Source organism: Leopardus geoffroyi, chromosome E1, assembly GCF_018350155.1.
Source record: "Leopardus geoffroyi isolate Oge1 chromosome E1, O.geoffroyi_Oge1_pat1.0, whole genome shotgun sequence".
NCBI classification, from domain to species: Eukaryota; Metazoa; Chordata; class Mammalia; order Carnivora; family Felidae; genus Leopardus; species Leopardus geoffroyi.
Genome location: NC_059330.1, coordinates 1977519 through 1993249, shown reverse-complemented (window position 1 = coordinate 1993249; position 15731 = coordinate 1977519). Strand labels below are relative to the sequence as shown.

The 15731-nt window shown below is 55.8% G+C and overlaps 1 protein-coding gene across 4 annotated transcripts; it reads left to right on the top strand.

Moving 5' to 3' along the window:
* The first annotated feature begins 7750 nt into the window (after nt 1–7750).
* Nucleotides 7751–11073, top strand: LOC123604299 (asialoglycoprotein receptor 1-like). Of its 4 annotated transcripts, none has more exons than XM_045490199.1 (9): nt 7751–7967; nt 8189–8278; nt 9388–9504; nt 9606–9701; nt 9791–9862; nt 10006–10092; nt 10175–10326; nt 10465–10571; nt 10652–11073. In XM_045490199.1, the coding sequence occupies exons 2-9, from the start codon at nt 8212–8214 to the stop codon at nt 10806–10808; spliced, it is 855 nt and encodes a 284-aa protein (XP_045346155.1). In that variant the 5' UTR covers nt 7751–7967; nt 8189–8211; the 3' UTR covers nt 10809–11073. The 4 variants fall into 4 exon arrangements, with proteins under 4 accessions (XP_045346155.1, XP_045346153.1, XP_045346154.1 ...); XM_045490197.1 differs by having other exon boundaries at nt 7752–7971; XM_045490198.1 differs by having other exon boundaries at nt 7752–7971; nt 8117–8278.
* The last annotated feature ends 4658 nt before the right edge of the window (nt 11074–15731 follow it).

The following is a 15731-nucleotide window of genomic DNA, read 5'->3' as shown; positions in this document are numbered from 1 at the left end:
AGCTTGGTTCTGCGTAGGAGCAGATGGTTTGAAGCTGTGCTGATGTTCTCTACCATTGGCCGAGGGGAGGAATCTGTGAGCTGAGGAACGTGTGTGCAGGTGATGCGTCTGGATCTAAGGGGTTAAGGAGAGTTCACCGAGAAGGGGGGAGAATCACCTAATCCTGCATGCATCACTTTCTAGATTATGAAAGTAATACATGGGCCTTAGAAAAATTCAAATAAATATAGAAATACATACGGTTCGGGAAAAAAAAAAAAAAAAGCTCCCTCCCCATCTCCTTCCACATACTCCTCAGAGGGAGGCACTTTGGCAGTTTGTGGTATATTCTCCCAAATCTATAAAGAGCTCATCCTTGGCCGTTTAAGGAGACCGTATGCTTGAGTGGATAGACGCACTGGATTCCCAAACAGACTGCGGTTCAGATCCTGACTCCTCTCCACCCCCCTCTAGTTCCTGCAACAAATAACGTATTTGGCTCTTGCTTGGTTTCAAGCTGTGTTTGAAATGCTGGGGTTGCGACCTCCGGGCCCTCAGGGACCTTGGGGTCCTTGCAGTGGGGACCTCCGACCGCAGGGGGTGAAGGGGTGCAGATCATCAAAATGACGATGGTGCTGTTAAACAAAGTGACGACGAGGTGCGCGTCTTTGCTAGTTTAGACGGGGTGGTCAGGGAGGCGTCTCCTCCGAGCTGCGCTGGAGTCGAGGCCTGGACGCTGATGGAGCCTGGGGCGGGGAGTGTGCAGGGGGACCGAGGAAGGGCGAGGTGGGAACAAGGTGGGAACGCTGGAGGACAGAAGGTCCGTGGGGTGGAGCGGGAGGGAGACACAGAGGAGGGGGTCTGAGAAACTAGCGCTTCTGGGCTTGAAAAGTGTCCTACGAAGCGCTCGCGCGCGGCGGGAAGGGGCGCGCGGCAGGTGGGCGTGGCGGAAGGCGAGGTGGCGGCAGGGGGCGTGGCGGGGAGTGGGCGTGGCGGCAGGGGGGCGCCCGGCTGGTCGGCCGGGGGCGGGGCGAGGGGCGGGTGGGAAAAGGGAGACAGCGCGGCAGGGGGCGCTGGAGAACCAGCCCTGCGGAGGCGGGGAGGTGAGGACGGGAGGTGGCCAGGCGCTGTGGCTGGGCTGAGAGCGTACGATCTGTGAGCCTCAGCTTCCCTAGCTCACAAATGGGGACGATAACTCCCGACCTCGCTGGATGGCCATGAGGAATGTGCAGCAGGACCCTCGGCCCGCAGCCCTGCACCTGCTAGGGAGCGGTTACCGATCATTGCTATTGGCCTGTTCTGTTACTGGTAAACGTAAGTTAAATAAAACCTGGAAACGTGGAGTTTTATCTTTTTCCTCATTCCTTTCTTTTTTAATGTAGATTAATTTTGAGGGCAAGAGAGAGAGAGAAAGCACAAGTGGGGGAAGAGGGGCAGAGAGAGGGAGAGAGAGAGTCCCAAGCAGGCTCTTGCGCAGAGCCCCACGCGGGGCTGGATCCCGTGAACCTCGAGATCATGACCTGAGCCGACACCAGGAGCGGGAGGTCTAGCTGACTGAGCCACCCAGGTGTGGTGAGTTCTACCTTTTTCTAAACGTTCCCCTGTCAATAAAAGTGGGGGAAAGAGGTGTTGACCGGTCCCGGGGCACAGGATCCTGCCTGTCCCAACGCCGAGGAGTTGGAGCGTGTCTGGGTGCAGAGAACCAGGGTGCAGAAAGTTCTCGCCCTGCTGCAGGGCGTATGGAGGCCCTTGAGTGGGTTCTGTCGGTTCTCACTCACAACTGTGAGTGAGCAACCTCCTCCTTGCAGCCTCGCGGGACCCCCTTCCCTTGTGGCTGCTTCTGGCACTGAGCTCCCAGCCCGGGTGCCTCGCCTTACCTCTCCTGCTTCCTCTCCACTCAGGCCCTGCTCAGCCTCTCCTGGATTCCGGGAGCCGTCGGTCACCCTCTTTGGAAGGTCAGCCTTGAGCCTTCGGTTACCTACCCGCTCTGCCCATTTGTTCAGTCACCTCCTGGCAAGGCCTTCCGGGTGCCTGAGTTTGCAGCCGGAGGGCCTGAGTGGCAGTCCTGACCCTGGGGGCCGGGGAGAGAGCCAGGCAGGCACATCCCAGACCTGAGCTTGAGAGCGCTCTGCGAGGGGGTGGGCGAGGGCCGAGGGGGGCTCAGTGCCCAGGTCTCATCCACAGAAGATGAGGGGCTGTCTTAACTCCACCGACACGCCAGGCCCCCGGTTCCCCCAGTTCCTTCCCAGGTAAGTCGCTAACCACCCTCTGGGAGACAGAGAGAGACGTGCTCTGCTGACCTGACCCCAGCCTCCCCCGCTCCCCACATTCAGAAGCCCTGGGGGGCTGGCTGAACTCGAACTACTGATAATAATCCGAATGCAGACGGCTAGCCTGTGCTGGGCACTTAGTACGAGCCAGGCCCTGTGCAGGGCAGTGCCAGCTCTCTGACATGAGCATTCAACCCACTCTCCAGACAAGGGCAAGGTGAACTCACATCTGTCTGATGGCCGCCCTTGTCCTGCTGTTCGTCTTCCCCGCCCTAACATGCTGAGAACCCCCAGCCTCCCATGTCCTTCTTGCTCTGCATCCACACACCCTCCGTACCAGCTTCTTCTCTGTTCCACTGCTCGGCTCCCCCCTTGCCCCAAAACACGTCCTTCTCTTGACTCATCCAGTGGGAGGCTCGCTGTCCTCTCTCCTTGGGTATTTGGGGTGCCCAGAGCTGGCCCTAAGGGTCAACCCCACTCCTGCACTTGTGTGGTTGGCAGTCCTGGGGATCTTTCTTCCCCTTCCTTCGTGGGGGCGGGGACTCTGTTCCTGCTGCTTCCTTCCCGATGGGCCCCTCACTGGGCGGGTGTCATGGACGAATGTATGGCCTTGGGCAACATTCAAGACTCTACATCAATGTCGCCAGCCCAGAACCCTTGCGGACTCCAGACCTGCCTCTAGCAACCTTCTGGACCCTGGTTAGGCGCGCCAATTCCCTCCCTCACTGCGCTGCCCATCTCTGACCCATCACCTGCCTCCAGGCCACGCCATTGTTTAATTACAGTCCTGCCTTTTGCCTGCAAATCTTCATGAACCTTGTGGTCTGTAGTCCTGGTCTGTAACTTTGCTGGTCAGGTGCCCCATCTGTGAAAGGTTTCTGAGCGTGTGTCCCCCAGTATGTCGTCACTCATTCATTAGTTCTAAACCGTGGCCAGCCTTCAAGATGGCCCCCAGGAAGTCTCACCTCCCAGTATTCACACCCTGAAGCGTCTGACTTCGGCTCAGGTCATGATCTCACGGTCCGTGAGTTCGAGCCCCACGTCGGGCTCTGGGCTGACGGCTCGGAGCCTAGAGCCTGCTTCGGATTCCGTGTGTCCCTCTCTCTCTCTGTCCCGCCCATGCTCGTGCTCTGTCTCTCTCTTTCAAAAATAAACACACATTAAAAATATATATATTAAAAAAATATAAATAAATAAACCTTAAAAATATTTTATAAATATATAAATATTATGCAAATATTTTCCTGCCACACTCCAGTGGATGACCTTGTGACTTCCCTGGGGTGCATGTTCCCCATTTAAAAAAAAAAAAATTTAATGTTTATTTACTTTTGAGACAATGCGAGAGACAGAGTACAAGCAGCAGAGGGGCAGACAGAGGGAGCCACAGAATCCAAAGCAGGCTCCAGGCTCCGAGCTGTCAGCCCAGAGCCCGACGCGGGGCTCGAACTCACGAACCGTGAGATCATGACCTGAGCTGAAGTCGGACGCTCCACCGACTGAGCCACTCGGGCGCCCTGCATTCCCCATTTTGGAGACTACCGTGCTTCTGAGTGACCTTCAAAAATCCGCACCCTGACGTTCAAGGCTCCCAGAGTGGTCCACACTGTCTCTCAGTCCCTTTCCCATGTGCTACTGTTTCCTCTCCGCAGGGTCACTTGCTCGTTAATTACCAATGATAAAATCCTACCTGTTTTTATTGGCCAACATTAGAGATCTCCTTGCAGGAGCTTGCCTGCCTTCCTTCCTTCCTTCCTTCCTTCCTTTTTAATGTTTTTAAGTTTATTTATTTTGAGAGAGAGAGTGAGCCGGGGAGGGGCAGAAAGAGAGGGAGAGAGCGAATCCCAGGCCGACTCTGCACTGTCGGTGTAGACCCCGACTGGGGGCTCGAACCGTGAGATCACCACCGGAGCCCAAATCAAGAGTCTGACGCTTAACCACTTAACCGACTGAGCCCCTCACCAGGTGCCCCCCAGGAGGAGCCTTTCGCGATCGTCCCGGAGGTGAGAGTGCCAGGTTCCGAGCCCAGCCTCCTGCGTTGCTCTGGTCATGAGTTCCTCAACCGGCAGGCAAGCGTACCCAGAGGGGACAGGGTGGCTTTGTGTTGAGGCAGAGCTCTAACGGTGGCCCCCAAGATTCCATGCCGTCATCCCTGGAACCTGAGTATGTTAAGATACATCACTCTCATGATTATGTTATGTTACGTTTGGTTGACCTTATATAGTGCCGTGTATACACAACTGACCTTAAGAAGATTCTTCCAAATGGACCTAATCTTTTTAATTGATTAATTAACTAGTTAATTAATCAATTAAAAATTTTTTTTTAACATTTATTTATTTATTTATTTATTTTTTTTCCCAACGTTTATTTATTTTTGGGACAGAGAGAGACAGAGCATGAACGGGGAAGGGGCAGAGAAAGAGGGAGACACAGAATCGGAAACAGGCTCCAGGCTCTGAGCCATCAGCCCAGAGCCCGACACGGGGCTCGAACTCACGGACCGCGAGATCGTGACCTGAGCCCAAGTCGGGCGCTTAACCCCCTGAGCCCCCCAGGCGCCCCTGTTGCGGACTCTGGGGGTGGAGGGCTCCCGTGACAAGGAACGCGGTGGTCTGCAGGAGAGGGTGGCCCCCGGGTGACAGCCAGCAAGGAAAGGGGGACCTGAGTCCCGCAGCTGCGAGGAACTGGATTCCGTTGACCCCCTGAACGTGCTCGCAAGCTCGTTCTCTTTCTCCTTCGCCTCCAGAAATGAGACGAGGTCCTCCAGTACCTGGATCTCAGCTCTGTGAGACCCTGAGCAGACAGCCCAGTTGGAGATATATATATATATCTATATATCTTTTTTTTCTTTTAAGTAGGCTCCATGCCCAACATGGGGCTTGAACTCACAACCCCGAGATCAAGAGTCGCACGCTAGACCGACTGAGCCAGCCAGGTGCCCTTAAGATATATATTCATTTTTAAAAATTTTATTTTAGGTTTATTTATTTATGTTGAGAGAGAGAGAGAGAGAGGGAGGGCACGAACAGAAGAGGGGCAGAGAGAGGGAGAGGGAATCCCAAGCAGGCTCCGAAGTATCAGCCAAAAACCCGACGTGGGGCTCGCAAACTCACCAACCGTGAGATCACAACCTGAGCCGAAATCAAGAGTCAGATGCTTAACCGACTGAGACACCCAGGCGCCCCGAAGATACATATTAAAGGAATAAATGCATAGGGTGGATGGGCTCTCGGCCTAAAGCGTCACCATTGTGGCCTGGTGTTCTTTCTAGCTCCTTTTTAGTTTCTTAGGACCATCTCTGGTATTTTGCAGGAGGCTCGCCCGTAAATGAGCGGCCCCAGCACACGTATCATGTTGTTTGTCTGGCTTTCTCCACAGTGTTTTTTCTGAAACCGGATTTCAGGAACACCTTACTCCAGTAGAACGTCCAGTACAAATCATAAGTGGGCAGCTGTTCTGCAGTTTTATGAAGGGGACATAGCCACGCAACCCGTGTCCGGATCAAGAAGCTGAACGTTTCCCTGGGGCGCCTGGGTGGCTCCGTCGGTTAAGCGTCAGACTTCGGCTGAGGTCACCATCTCACGGTTCTTGAGTTCAAGGCCCGCGTCGGGCTCTGTGCTGACAGCTCAGAGCCTGGAGCTGCTTCGGATTCTGTGTCTCCCTCTCTCTCTCTCTCACCGCCCCTCCCCCGCTCATGCTCTCTCTCTCTCTCTGTCAAAAATAAACAAACATTAAAAAAAAAAAAAAGAGCGTAACATTTCCATTACCCAGAAGCCCCTATGTTCTTCCTGCCGGTCACAGCTTCTGCAGTGAATTGCTTTCGGTCACTCTTCTGACCAAAGCAGCATGGGCATGTTTGCCCGAATAAACCGGATTGTGAGCGATGATATCAGAGAATGCGAACAGCCCAATAGTCCCCGAATTACTGGCCTGGCCGCAGCCCCAGCGCATGCAAACAGCAGGGGGCTTTTCAGGACACAGGAATGAGGGTGTACCCAAGGGTTTCTTTTTTTGTGTGTTTGTTTATTTTTTTTTTTTAATATTTATTTTTGAGAGAGAGAGAGTGCGCAAGCAGAGGAGGGGCAAAGAGAAGGGAGACACAAAATCCAAAGCAGGCTCCAGGCTCTGAGCTGTCGGCACAGAGCCTGACACGGGGCTCGAACCCACGAACCGAGAGATCATGACCTGAGCCGAAGTCAGACTCTCAACCGACTGAGCCACCCAGGTGCCCCTGGGGGTTTCATATCGAATGTGAGGACTGTGTTCCTGAGATCTCATATAATGTAAAACTCTTGTAATAAAGTCTAGTTCTGTCCTTGACACATAGTGTTTGCCCCCTTTCCCATTTGGGGCCTAAAGTGAGACCCATGAACATCTTTAATATTGCCTAATTTCTCATCTTTAAATTTTTCTTATTTATTTTAGAGAGAGAGCGCGTGTAAGTGTGAGCAAGGGAGGGGCAGAGAGAGAGGGAGACACAGAATCTGAAGCAGGCTCCAGGCTCTGAGCTGTCGGCACAGAGCCCTACTCAGGGCTCGAAGTCACGGACCGTGAGGTCACGACCTGAGCCGAAGTGGATGCTTAACCGGCTGAGCCCCCGAGGCGCCCCAGTATTGTTCAGTTTCTAAGTTTGCATAATCTGAATTCATACCTGCCTCCCTGAATCCCCTGTGGGGCTGGGAGGGTCTGTGCTTTAAGGGTCTGAGACCCCAGGGCCCAGCCTCAGGGGTGGTTCAGGATCCAGGGTGTGGGTAGGCTTCCCGGGGACAAAACACCGGTCCTGGAATCAGGCGGCTTACATTCCAGGCCTGCCTCTGCTGCTTCCTTGCAGCGTGACCCTGGGTAAGCTCTTACCTGTCGGGGCCTCAGTCTTCTCATCTGCAAATCGGGCTGGGCTCTGGGCTTTAAGAGAGGAGTTAAGGGGTGAAAAGCCTGGGTGCCCAGTAGGAGCCAATGGGAGCTTGTTAGCACCAGTCCCAGGTGGGGTGGGGAAAGCCTGCTCTCTCTCCCGCCTCTCTCCCCACCACCCCCAGGCTGCTGGGGGGGGAAGGGGGGGGGACTTTGCTCCCAGGGAGAGTAAAGCAGCAGGCCCCAAGGCTGCAGGGCCTGGCCTCTGAGCTTCACAGGAGGGCCGGGGCCCCGGGCTCAGATGCCAGGGTCAGAGCCCGGATTGGGCAAGAGCGGAGCTCGAAGGCCCCTGGTCCCGGTCAGGGATATTTGGAAACACCAACGTTCTGAGAACTTTAGCGGCAGGAAGTGAAAGGAGGGGCAGAAGGAACCAGCAATGAGCACCTCTGGCCCCTACTGACCTGGCTCCCCATCCCAAACCGAGCAGTGATTAGTGGGGTGTTGGCTGGGGCCGGGATGGGGGGGGGGTTGCAGAGCAGGAGATTCCCCCTCCCCGGGGAGGAAAGCGGAGGCCTCCCATCCCCCACTCCCACCCCGCACATGCCCTGAGTTGCAAATCCTTTCCCACCTCTGTTTACTGTCCAAAGTCCCAGGCGCTGGGGATGCCAGCTTCAGTGTTGGGACACACAGACCCAGAGACACACAGACCTAGACACGCAGGGCTCAGGGCCCTCGGAGGGACCCTGTTCCCTCCTCTCCCACCGTCCAGGGCTGTCCGCGCACCCCAAGTCTCTGGGCTCCAGCCCCCTTCTTAGCCTGGGATCTGCACAGCATTGGGGGATCCAGGATTCTACTTCAAGACTGCCAGCAAGTAAAAGGGGAAGAAAGGCCGGGGCCCCGACCGGGGTGGGGAGGGGGCTGGGCGGGAAAACCTCAGAGGGGTGAAGTTTGCATGTCAGGCCTGGGAAAGAGCTGGAGAAAGAAGACAGGTTTTCACGTAACCACCGATGACTTAGAAACGGACTGGACCCCGCGCCGTCCGGCTCCATTCGGCCCCAGCCTCAGCCCTAACCCCAGCCTTGACCTAGGCCCAGGTCCAGCCAGCCCTATCATGACAAATGACTATCAAGATCTTCAGCATCTGGACAACGAGGACAATGGCCATCAGCTTAGACAAGGTAAGGGGACGCCTCCTTGCGTTTCGGACAGGTGACAGTGAGGTGGCTCTTGTCGCCTTGACTCAGCTCCTGCTTCCTCCTGTGAGCCCTGACCTGGCCTCTGGGTCGGCCCCACTCGCAAGAACACGGCCCGCTCCACCTCCGCTAGCCTCCTGACCCTTGCCACGTCACCCCCTGGCCAGGACCTCGGGGAGGGTGTGGACCCAGGGGACCAGGGGACCAGGAGTACCTGGGAGCAGTTAGGGCTGCCTTCCTTGCCTCTAACACCTGGTGAGCCTCGGCCAGGTGTGAGAGTGTGTGTGCATGGGGTGTCCGGGACCAGGGGACAGGGACAAGGGGCCAGACTTCCATGGGGAGGCTGAGGCCCTCGACCGACAACAGCCACCACCTCCCCCTTTGTTTCTCCAGCGAGCAGGGATGCTGTTTGGGCTGAGCAGGAGGGTTCTTGGGGATGGGGGTGGGGGGAAGGGGCTGCAGGGGAGCCCCCCCGCCCCAGGTGGGAGCAGCTTGGGGGGCTGTGGCTCCTCTGTCTTCTCTCCTGGAGCCCAGCCAGAGGAGAAACCTCCTCCTCTTTCCCGGCCTTTCCGGGGGTAACAGAACCCTCCCCCCAAAACGAATGTAGTTCATCAGCTTCAGTGACACAGTCCGGCCACTAGGTGTCAGCAAAGGCTGAGGGCCCCGGGCGGCTGGGGCAGGTCGGCGCTAGGCACCCACTCCCAGCCCTCCTCCCGGCCTCTGGTCCCTCAGGGTCGCCTACCACCCGGATTTCTTTCTTTTTTTATTTTTTTTTATTTTTTAATCTTAATTTATTTTTGAAAGAGAGAGACAGAGACAGAGCATGAGCAGGGGAGGAACAGAGAGAGAGGGAGACCCAGAATCCGAAGCAGGCTCCAGGCTCCGAGCTGTCAGCGCAGAGCCCGACGCGGGGCCCGAACCCGCGAATCGTCAGATCATGCCCTGAGGCCGAAGTCGGACGCTTAACCGACTGAGCCACCCGGGGCGCCCCAGTAACGATTTCTTCATCTGTAGGGCTCCCTGGAGAAGGAGCCTTCGCCCGCTCTCCTCCCGGGACCCGGTCCCTGACACCCGGACGCCCTGTCTTGTTACAGCGCCACCTCCGCCCCAGCGGCTCTTCCGGAGACTCTGCTCCGGACCCTGCTTCCTCCTGCTCTCCCTGGGCCTCGGCCTCCTGCTGCTGGTGGTTGTCTGTGTGATCGGATCCCAGAGTGGGTGCCCTGGGGGTGGGCGCAAGTGGTGAGAGAGCGCTGGCGTCTGTGACGGGGGTCACGGCCCCCTCATGTTGCCCCGTGCACCCCCCCCCCCCCAGACTCCAAGCTGCGGGACGAGCTGCAGGCCCTGAGGGTCACGTTCAGCAACTTCACGGCGAGCGCGGAGGTCGAGGTCAAGGCCCTGAGCAGCCAGGGTGAGGGGGCCCTGGGGCTGCGGCTGGGGGGGGAGGGGGGCCCGTGGACCACTGGGGATGTCGGGACACTGAGCCAGCCTCTCCCCCAGGGGGAAGCGTGGGCAGGAAGGTGAAGTCGCTGGAGTCCCAGCTGCAGAAACAGCAGCAGCAGCTCAGCGAAGGTCAGAGCGGGGAGCGTGCGCGCACGGGCGCGTCGGACCCGGGGGTCCTTCCGGCCGAGGCCGGGCCCTTCCCAGCCCCCAGTGTCCACACTGACCCGCCCCGCCCCCTGCCCGCCCTCGCCCCCCCCACCCCGCCCCCCCAGATCACTCCAGCTTGCTGCTGCACGTGAAGCAGTTCGTGTCGGACCTGCGGAGCCTGAGCTGTCAGCTCGCCGTCCTGCACGGCAACGGTGAGGGGGCGGGGCGCCCGCCGGCTCGCCCTCCCCCTCCCCGGGCCCCGCCTCAGCGCCTCCACCCTCCCCTGCCCCGCAGGCTCCGCGGCCTCCTGCTGCCCGGTCAACTGGCTGGAGTACGAGGGCAGCTGCTACTGGTTCTCCCGCTCCGGGAAGTCCTGGCCGGAGGCCGAGAAGTACTGCCGGCTGGAGAACGCGCATCTGGTGGTGGTGGGCTCCTGGGAGGAGCAGGTGAGATCCCGGGGCTGGGGTGGGGGTGGGGGGCTCCCGGGAGGAGCGGGTGGGCCCCTGGGGGGTCGGGCGGCGGGCGGGGGGGGGGGTTGGCGCCGGGCTCCGGGGAGCGCTCACCACCCCCTCCTGTCTCCCCAGAAGTTCATCCAGCACCACATGGGGCCTGTGAACACGTGGATGGGCCTCACCGACCAGAGTGGGCCCTGGAAGTGGGTGGACGGGACGGACTACGAGAAGGGCTTCAAGTGAGTGCGCGCGCCCGGGCCCCGCGGGTCCCCGGGGGTGGGGGTGGGGGGGCCCGGCTCACCTCCGCGCGTCGCCGCAGGAACTGGAGGCCGGAGCAGCCGGACGACTGGTACGGGCACGGGCTGGGCGGGGGCGAGGACTGCGCCCACTTCACGGACGACGGCCGCTGGAACGACGACGTGTGCCAGAGGCCCTACCGCTGGGTGTGCGAGACAGAGCGGGACGCGGCCGGCTAGGAGCACCCCCGCCCCCTAATGTATTTCCTTGGCGCCCCCACCTGCCGGACGATGCTGCCGTCCCGGGTGGGGGGCGGGGATGGGGGCTCCTCCACCTTCTTGGGGATGTTTGATCTGGGATTTTAAGGGAAGTTTCGGGGACGGTTTCTGAGGAATGCAGGAATCACGTTTGGAGGGGCGGGGAGACGGCCACCCGCTTTCCGCGCTTTACAGGTGGTTGTCAACGTGTTTCGCAGGAAACAATGAACGGAATATTCTAAACGTGCCACGCGTTGTCTGCTTCTTGGGCGTTAGGAATCGGAGCGGGCTGGTTGGCAGGAAGCCAGGGGGACCCGGTGGGCTTTGTTCATCACAGGCGTGCGACTTAGGGCTGTTCTGAGGCTCCCCGAGAAGGTGTGCTGTTTCTGGGGACCACAGCGCCTGCAGCCAACGCCCTCGGACCGGAATCACCCGCATGGGTCCAGGGCTGCAGAAGCTTCGAGGGAAACTCCCTGATGTCTGTCGCGTGCATTACAGCGGACGGAGCAGCGTCCACGGGCCACAGACACAGCAAAGCTGAAGATAAGTCTGCTCTGGAGAATCACCAAACGTGCAAAGACAACCAGTGGAAGAGAAGCCCCCAAATAAATAGAATCCACAGCCCGGGATGGGGGTTCACAGGAACACTTTTTTTTTTTTTTTTTTTTTTTTGAGACAAAATCCCGAGAGAGGCAGAAAAAGAAAGAGGGGCAGAGACAGAGAAGCAGGGCTCACCCCGGGCTGGGCTCGTGCTCACCCAGAGCAGGACTTGAAAATGAATAACAAAATAAACCCTTCAAAATAGAAGACCGGGATGGATTTATCTATCTATCTATCTATCTATCTATGTATTTATGTATTTATTTATTTATTTATTGAAAGTTTATTTTTGACGGGTGCCTGGGTGGCTCAGTCAGTTGAGCATCTGACTTCGGCTCAGGTCACAATCTCACAGTTTGTGGGTTCGAGCCCCGCGTCGGGCTCTGTGCTGACAGCTCGGAGCCTGGGGCCTGCTTCGGATTCTGTGTCTCCCTCTCTCTGCTCCTCCCCTGCTCACGCTCTGTCTCTCTCTGTCTCTCAACAATAACTAAACGTGAAAAAAAGTTAAAAACTTAAAAATTTTACATTTAAACATCTAAATTTTTATTTTTTAATTTTTTTTTCAACGTTTTATTTTTGGGGGGACAGAGAGAGACAGAGCATGAACGGGGGAGGGGCAGAGAGAGAGGGAGACACAGAATCGGAAAGAGGCTCCAGGCTCCGAGCCATCAGCCCAGAGCCCGACGCGGGGCTCGAACTCACAGACCGAGAGATCGTGACCTGAGCTGAAGTCGGACGCTTAACCGACTGCGCCACCCAGGCGCCCCTAAACATCTAAATTTTTAAATGTTAAAAAATTTTTAACGTTTATTTATTTTTGAGAGAAAGAGCACACGTGAGAGGGGGAAGGGGAGAGAGAGAGAATCCCAAGTAGGCCCCACACTGACAGCGTAGAGCCCCACGTGGGGCTCAAACCCACAAACCGTGAGATCATGACCTGAGCTGAAACCAAGAGTCAGACGTTTAACAGACTGAACCACCCAGGTGTCCCAGAAGGCAGGGATTTATTAAAAAATCATCAACCACAGCATATACATCCTATTCAAGTATGCGAGGACATTAAAAAAAAAAATCTGAGCAAATACTGGTCCATAAAGCAAGTTTTAACAAATTTCAAATAATGAATGGTCGCTATAATGAGCAGAAATATAAAATTCCCATATAAATCATTAGCAAACCCAATCCAATGATGTATTAAAAAGATAACATGTGGGGCGCCTGTGTGGCTCAGTAGGTTAGGCGTCCGACTTTGGCTCAGGTCACGATCTCGCGGTTTGTGAGTTCGAGCCCCGCGTCGGGCTCTGTGCTGACAGCTCGGAGCCTGGAGCCTGCTTCGGATTCTGTGTCTCCCTCTCTCTGTGCCCCTCTCCTGCTCATGCCCTGTCTGTCTCTTTTGAAAAATAAATAATAAAACATAAAAATAATTTAAAAAGATAACCTGTCTGTCAGAGGCAGACCAATATCATATGTGGAATTTAGGAAACAAATGAGCAGAGGGGAAAAAGACAAACCAAGAACCAGACTCTTAACTGGAGAACAAACCGATGGTTACCAGAGGGGAGGCAGGAGGGGGGATGGGCTAAACTGGTGAAGCGGACGGAGGAGGGCACTTGTCGGGATGAGCGCCCGGTGTGGGATGAATCGCTAAATTCTACGCCTGAGACTAATAGTGCACCGTATGTTAGCTGGCTGGAAGTTAAACAAAAACTTGGGGGGAAAAAAGAAAAGAATTCAAAGATGGCTTAACATCAGAGAAATCTATTAATAAAACAGACTTAGGGAGAGAGGGGCCCCAGGTGGCTCAGTCACTTGTGTCTGACTCTTGATTTCAGCTCAGGACATGATCCCAGAGTCACGGGATCGAGCCCCGCGTCGGACTCTGTGCTGAGTGTGGAGCCTGCTTGGGATTCTCTCTCTCCCTCTGCCCCTCCCACGCTGTCTCTCTCTCCCTCTCAAATAATAATAATAATAATAATAATAAAAGGCTTAGGGAGTACAGAGACTAGATTAATGGAGTACAAAAGAAAAAAATTACATAATGCAGAAAAAGCACTTGGCAAACTCTTTTAGGACCTTAGCTGCTGCTTTTTTTTTTTAACATATATATATATATTTTTTTAATTTTTTTTTCAACATTTATTTATTTTTGGGACAGAGAGAGACAGAGCATGAACGGGGGAGGGGCAGAGAGAGAGGGAGACACAGAATCGGAAACAGGCTCCAGGCTCTGAGCCATCAGCCCAGAGCCCGACGCGGGGCTCGAACTCACGGACCACGAGATCGTGACCTGGCTGAAGTCGGACGCTTCACCGACTGCGCCACCCAGGCGCCCCTTAACATATATATTTTTTAATGTTTATTCATTTTTGAGGGACAGAGAGAGAGCATGAGTGGGGGAGGGGCAGAAAGAGAGGGAGACACAAAATCCAAAGCAGGCTCCAGGCTCCGAGCTGTCAGCCCAGAGCCCGACGCGGGGCTCGAACCCACGAACCGTGAGATCATGACCTGAGCCGAAGTTGGACGCTGAAACGACGGAGCCACCCAGGCGCCCCAGGACCTCAGCTTCTTCTATTTGTGGATGTCCAACCTCAATATATAAATTCCATCAACGTTCCAAGATGTCTGCCTCGCTGCAGCCATGACCCGTTTCTGGCACGAGAAAGAAAAAAAGAGGCAGAGAAAACTTCTAGAAGCCGTGTGCAGTTCAGGTACATCTCTTTGATCAGAACCAGTCCCGGGGCAGCAGCCCCAAATGCAGCTGAGAAGTGGACTCTGTATTTTGGGGGTGGGGGCAAATTTCAGCGAAAAGCCAGGGGGACTGAATTCATGGGGAACAGGGGTCAGAAAACCGCGGCCCTCACCCGTTTGTGTAAATACAGTTTCATTGGAACACGCCAGGCTCATTCGTTTCTATATTGCTGGTGATTGCTTTCATGCTGTAAGCAGAATTGAGCGGCTGGGAGAAAGCCAGAAAAGCCAAAAATATTTGCTGTCTGTTTACAGAAAATGCTTGCCGACTCCTGGTGTAAAGGGAAGAAGGGATATTGGGGTCAGCTAGAAGTTTCCGCCATGCTACTGTTGATGCTGCTGGCTTATTTCATGCGAGGCAGCCTGGTCAGACTGCAGAAAACAGGAAAAGGCATCCGAGTTGTAAGAATTGGGAAGGAAGAGACCATCTCCAAGGAAAGTCAATACCAATAACAAACCAGGAGACCTCCCTTGGGCTCAGGTCATGATCCCACGGCTCGAGGGTTCGAGCCCCGCGTCGGGCTCTGTGCTGACAGCTCAGAGCCTGGAGCCTGCTTTGGATTCTGTGTCTCTCTCTCTCTCTCTTTCTGCCCCTCTGCCACTCATGCTCTGTCTCTCTCTGTCTCGAAAAGAAACATTAAACATTTTTTTTTTTTTTTGGAAAGATTCTATCGTATTTTTTTTTTTTCAAAAAATTTAAAGCTTATTTATTTGAGAGAGACAGAGACAGTGTGAGTGGGGGAGGGGCAGAGAGCGGGGGAGAGAGAACCCCAGGCAGGCTCTATCCACACTGTCAGCGCAGAGCCCGACGTGGGGCTCAAACCCACGAACTGTGAGATCATGACCTGAGCCGAAACCAAGAGTCGGACGCTCGACTGACTGAGCCGGCCAGGCGCCCCTGGAGGATGTTTTAATAAAGGAATGATTGGGGCGCCTGGGTGGCGCAGTCGGTGAAGCGTCCGACTTCAGCCAGGTCACGATCTCGCGGTCCGTGAGTTCGAGCCCCGCGTCGGGCTCTGGGCTGATGGCTCAGAGCCTGGAGCCTGTTTCCGATTCTGTGTCTCCCTCTCTCTCTGCCCCTCCCCCGTTCATGCTCTGGCTCTCTCTGTCCCAAAAATAAATAAACGTTGAAAAAAAAAATTTAATAAAGGAATGATTCAGGAAGGTCTGAGCAGGATTTGGGAAGCCACGTGAAATAGGACAGAGCCCCAAGCGTCCCAGCAGTGGGGAGCTGTGAGCACCTCCAGGAACCCAAGAAGAGGGAAAGCTGTGTGGAGAGCCCCCCTCCCCCAACAGGAGCTGTGACTGTCAGTCTGTTGTGACTTTCGGTTGCAGGAGGCAGCTAGCTCCCAGCTCGCAGGCAGGGAGGGAGCTGGAGGAGTCAATATCCTCACCTCCCTCCTCGTCCTCCCTCTGATTTCCTGCAGCGGCTGGAAGCCAGATGGCAAGGGAGCGCTTGGATGCAGGTACACAGCTCAGCCTCCGAGGCCAAAGAACGACGACGCGGAGAAGGGTACACAGTGGATGTGGAGGGACGCATGGAAGGCGCGCGCGCAC

Excerpts from the sequence above, each read along its gene's own strand:
- LOC123604299 (XM_045490196.1), top strand. The coding sequence starts at position 8,053 with ATGTCAGGCCTGGGAAAGAGCTGGAGAAAGAAGACAGGTTTTCACGTA. Across the intron at positions 9,505-9,605 it reads CTGTGTGATCGGATCCCAGA|ACTCCAAGCTGCGGGACGAG; the intron begins GTGGGTGCCCTG and ends CCCCCCCCCCAG. Across the intron at positions 9,702-9,790 it reads CAAGGCCCTGAGCAGCCAGG|GGGGAAGCGTGGGCAGGAAG; the intron begins GTGAGGGGGCCC and ends CCTCTCCCCCAG.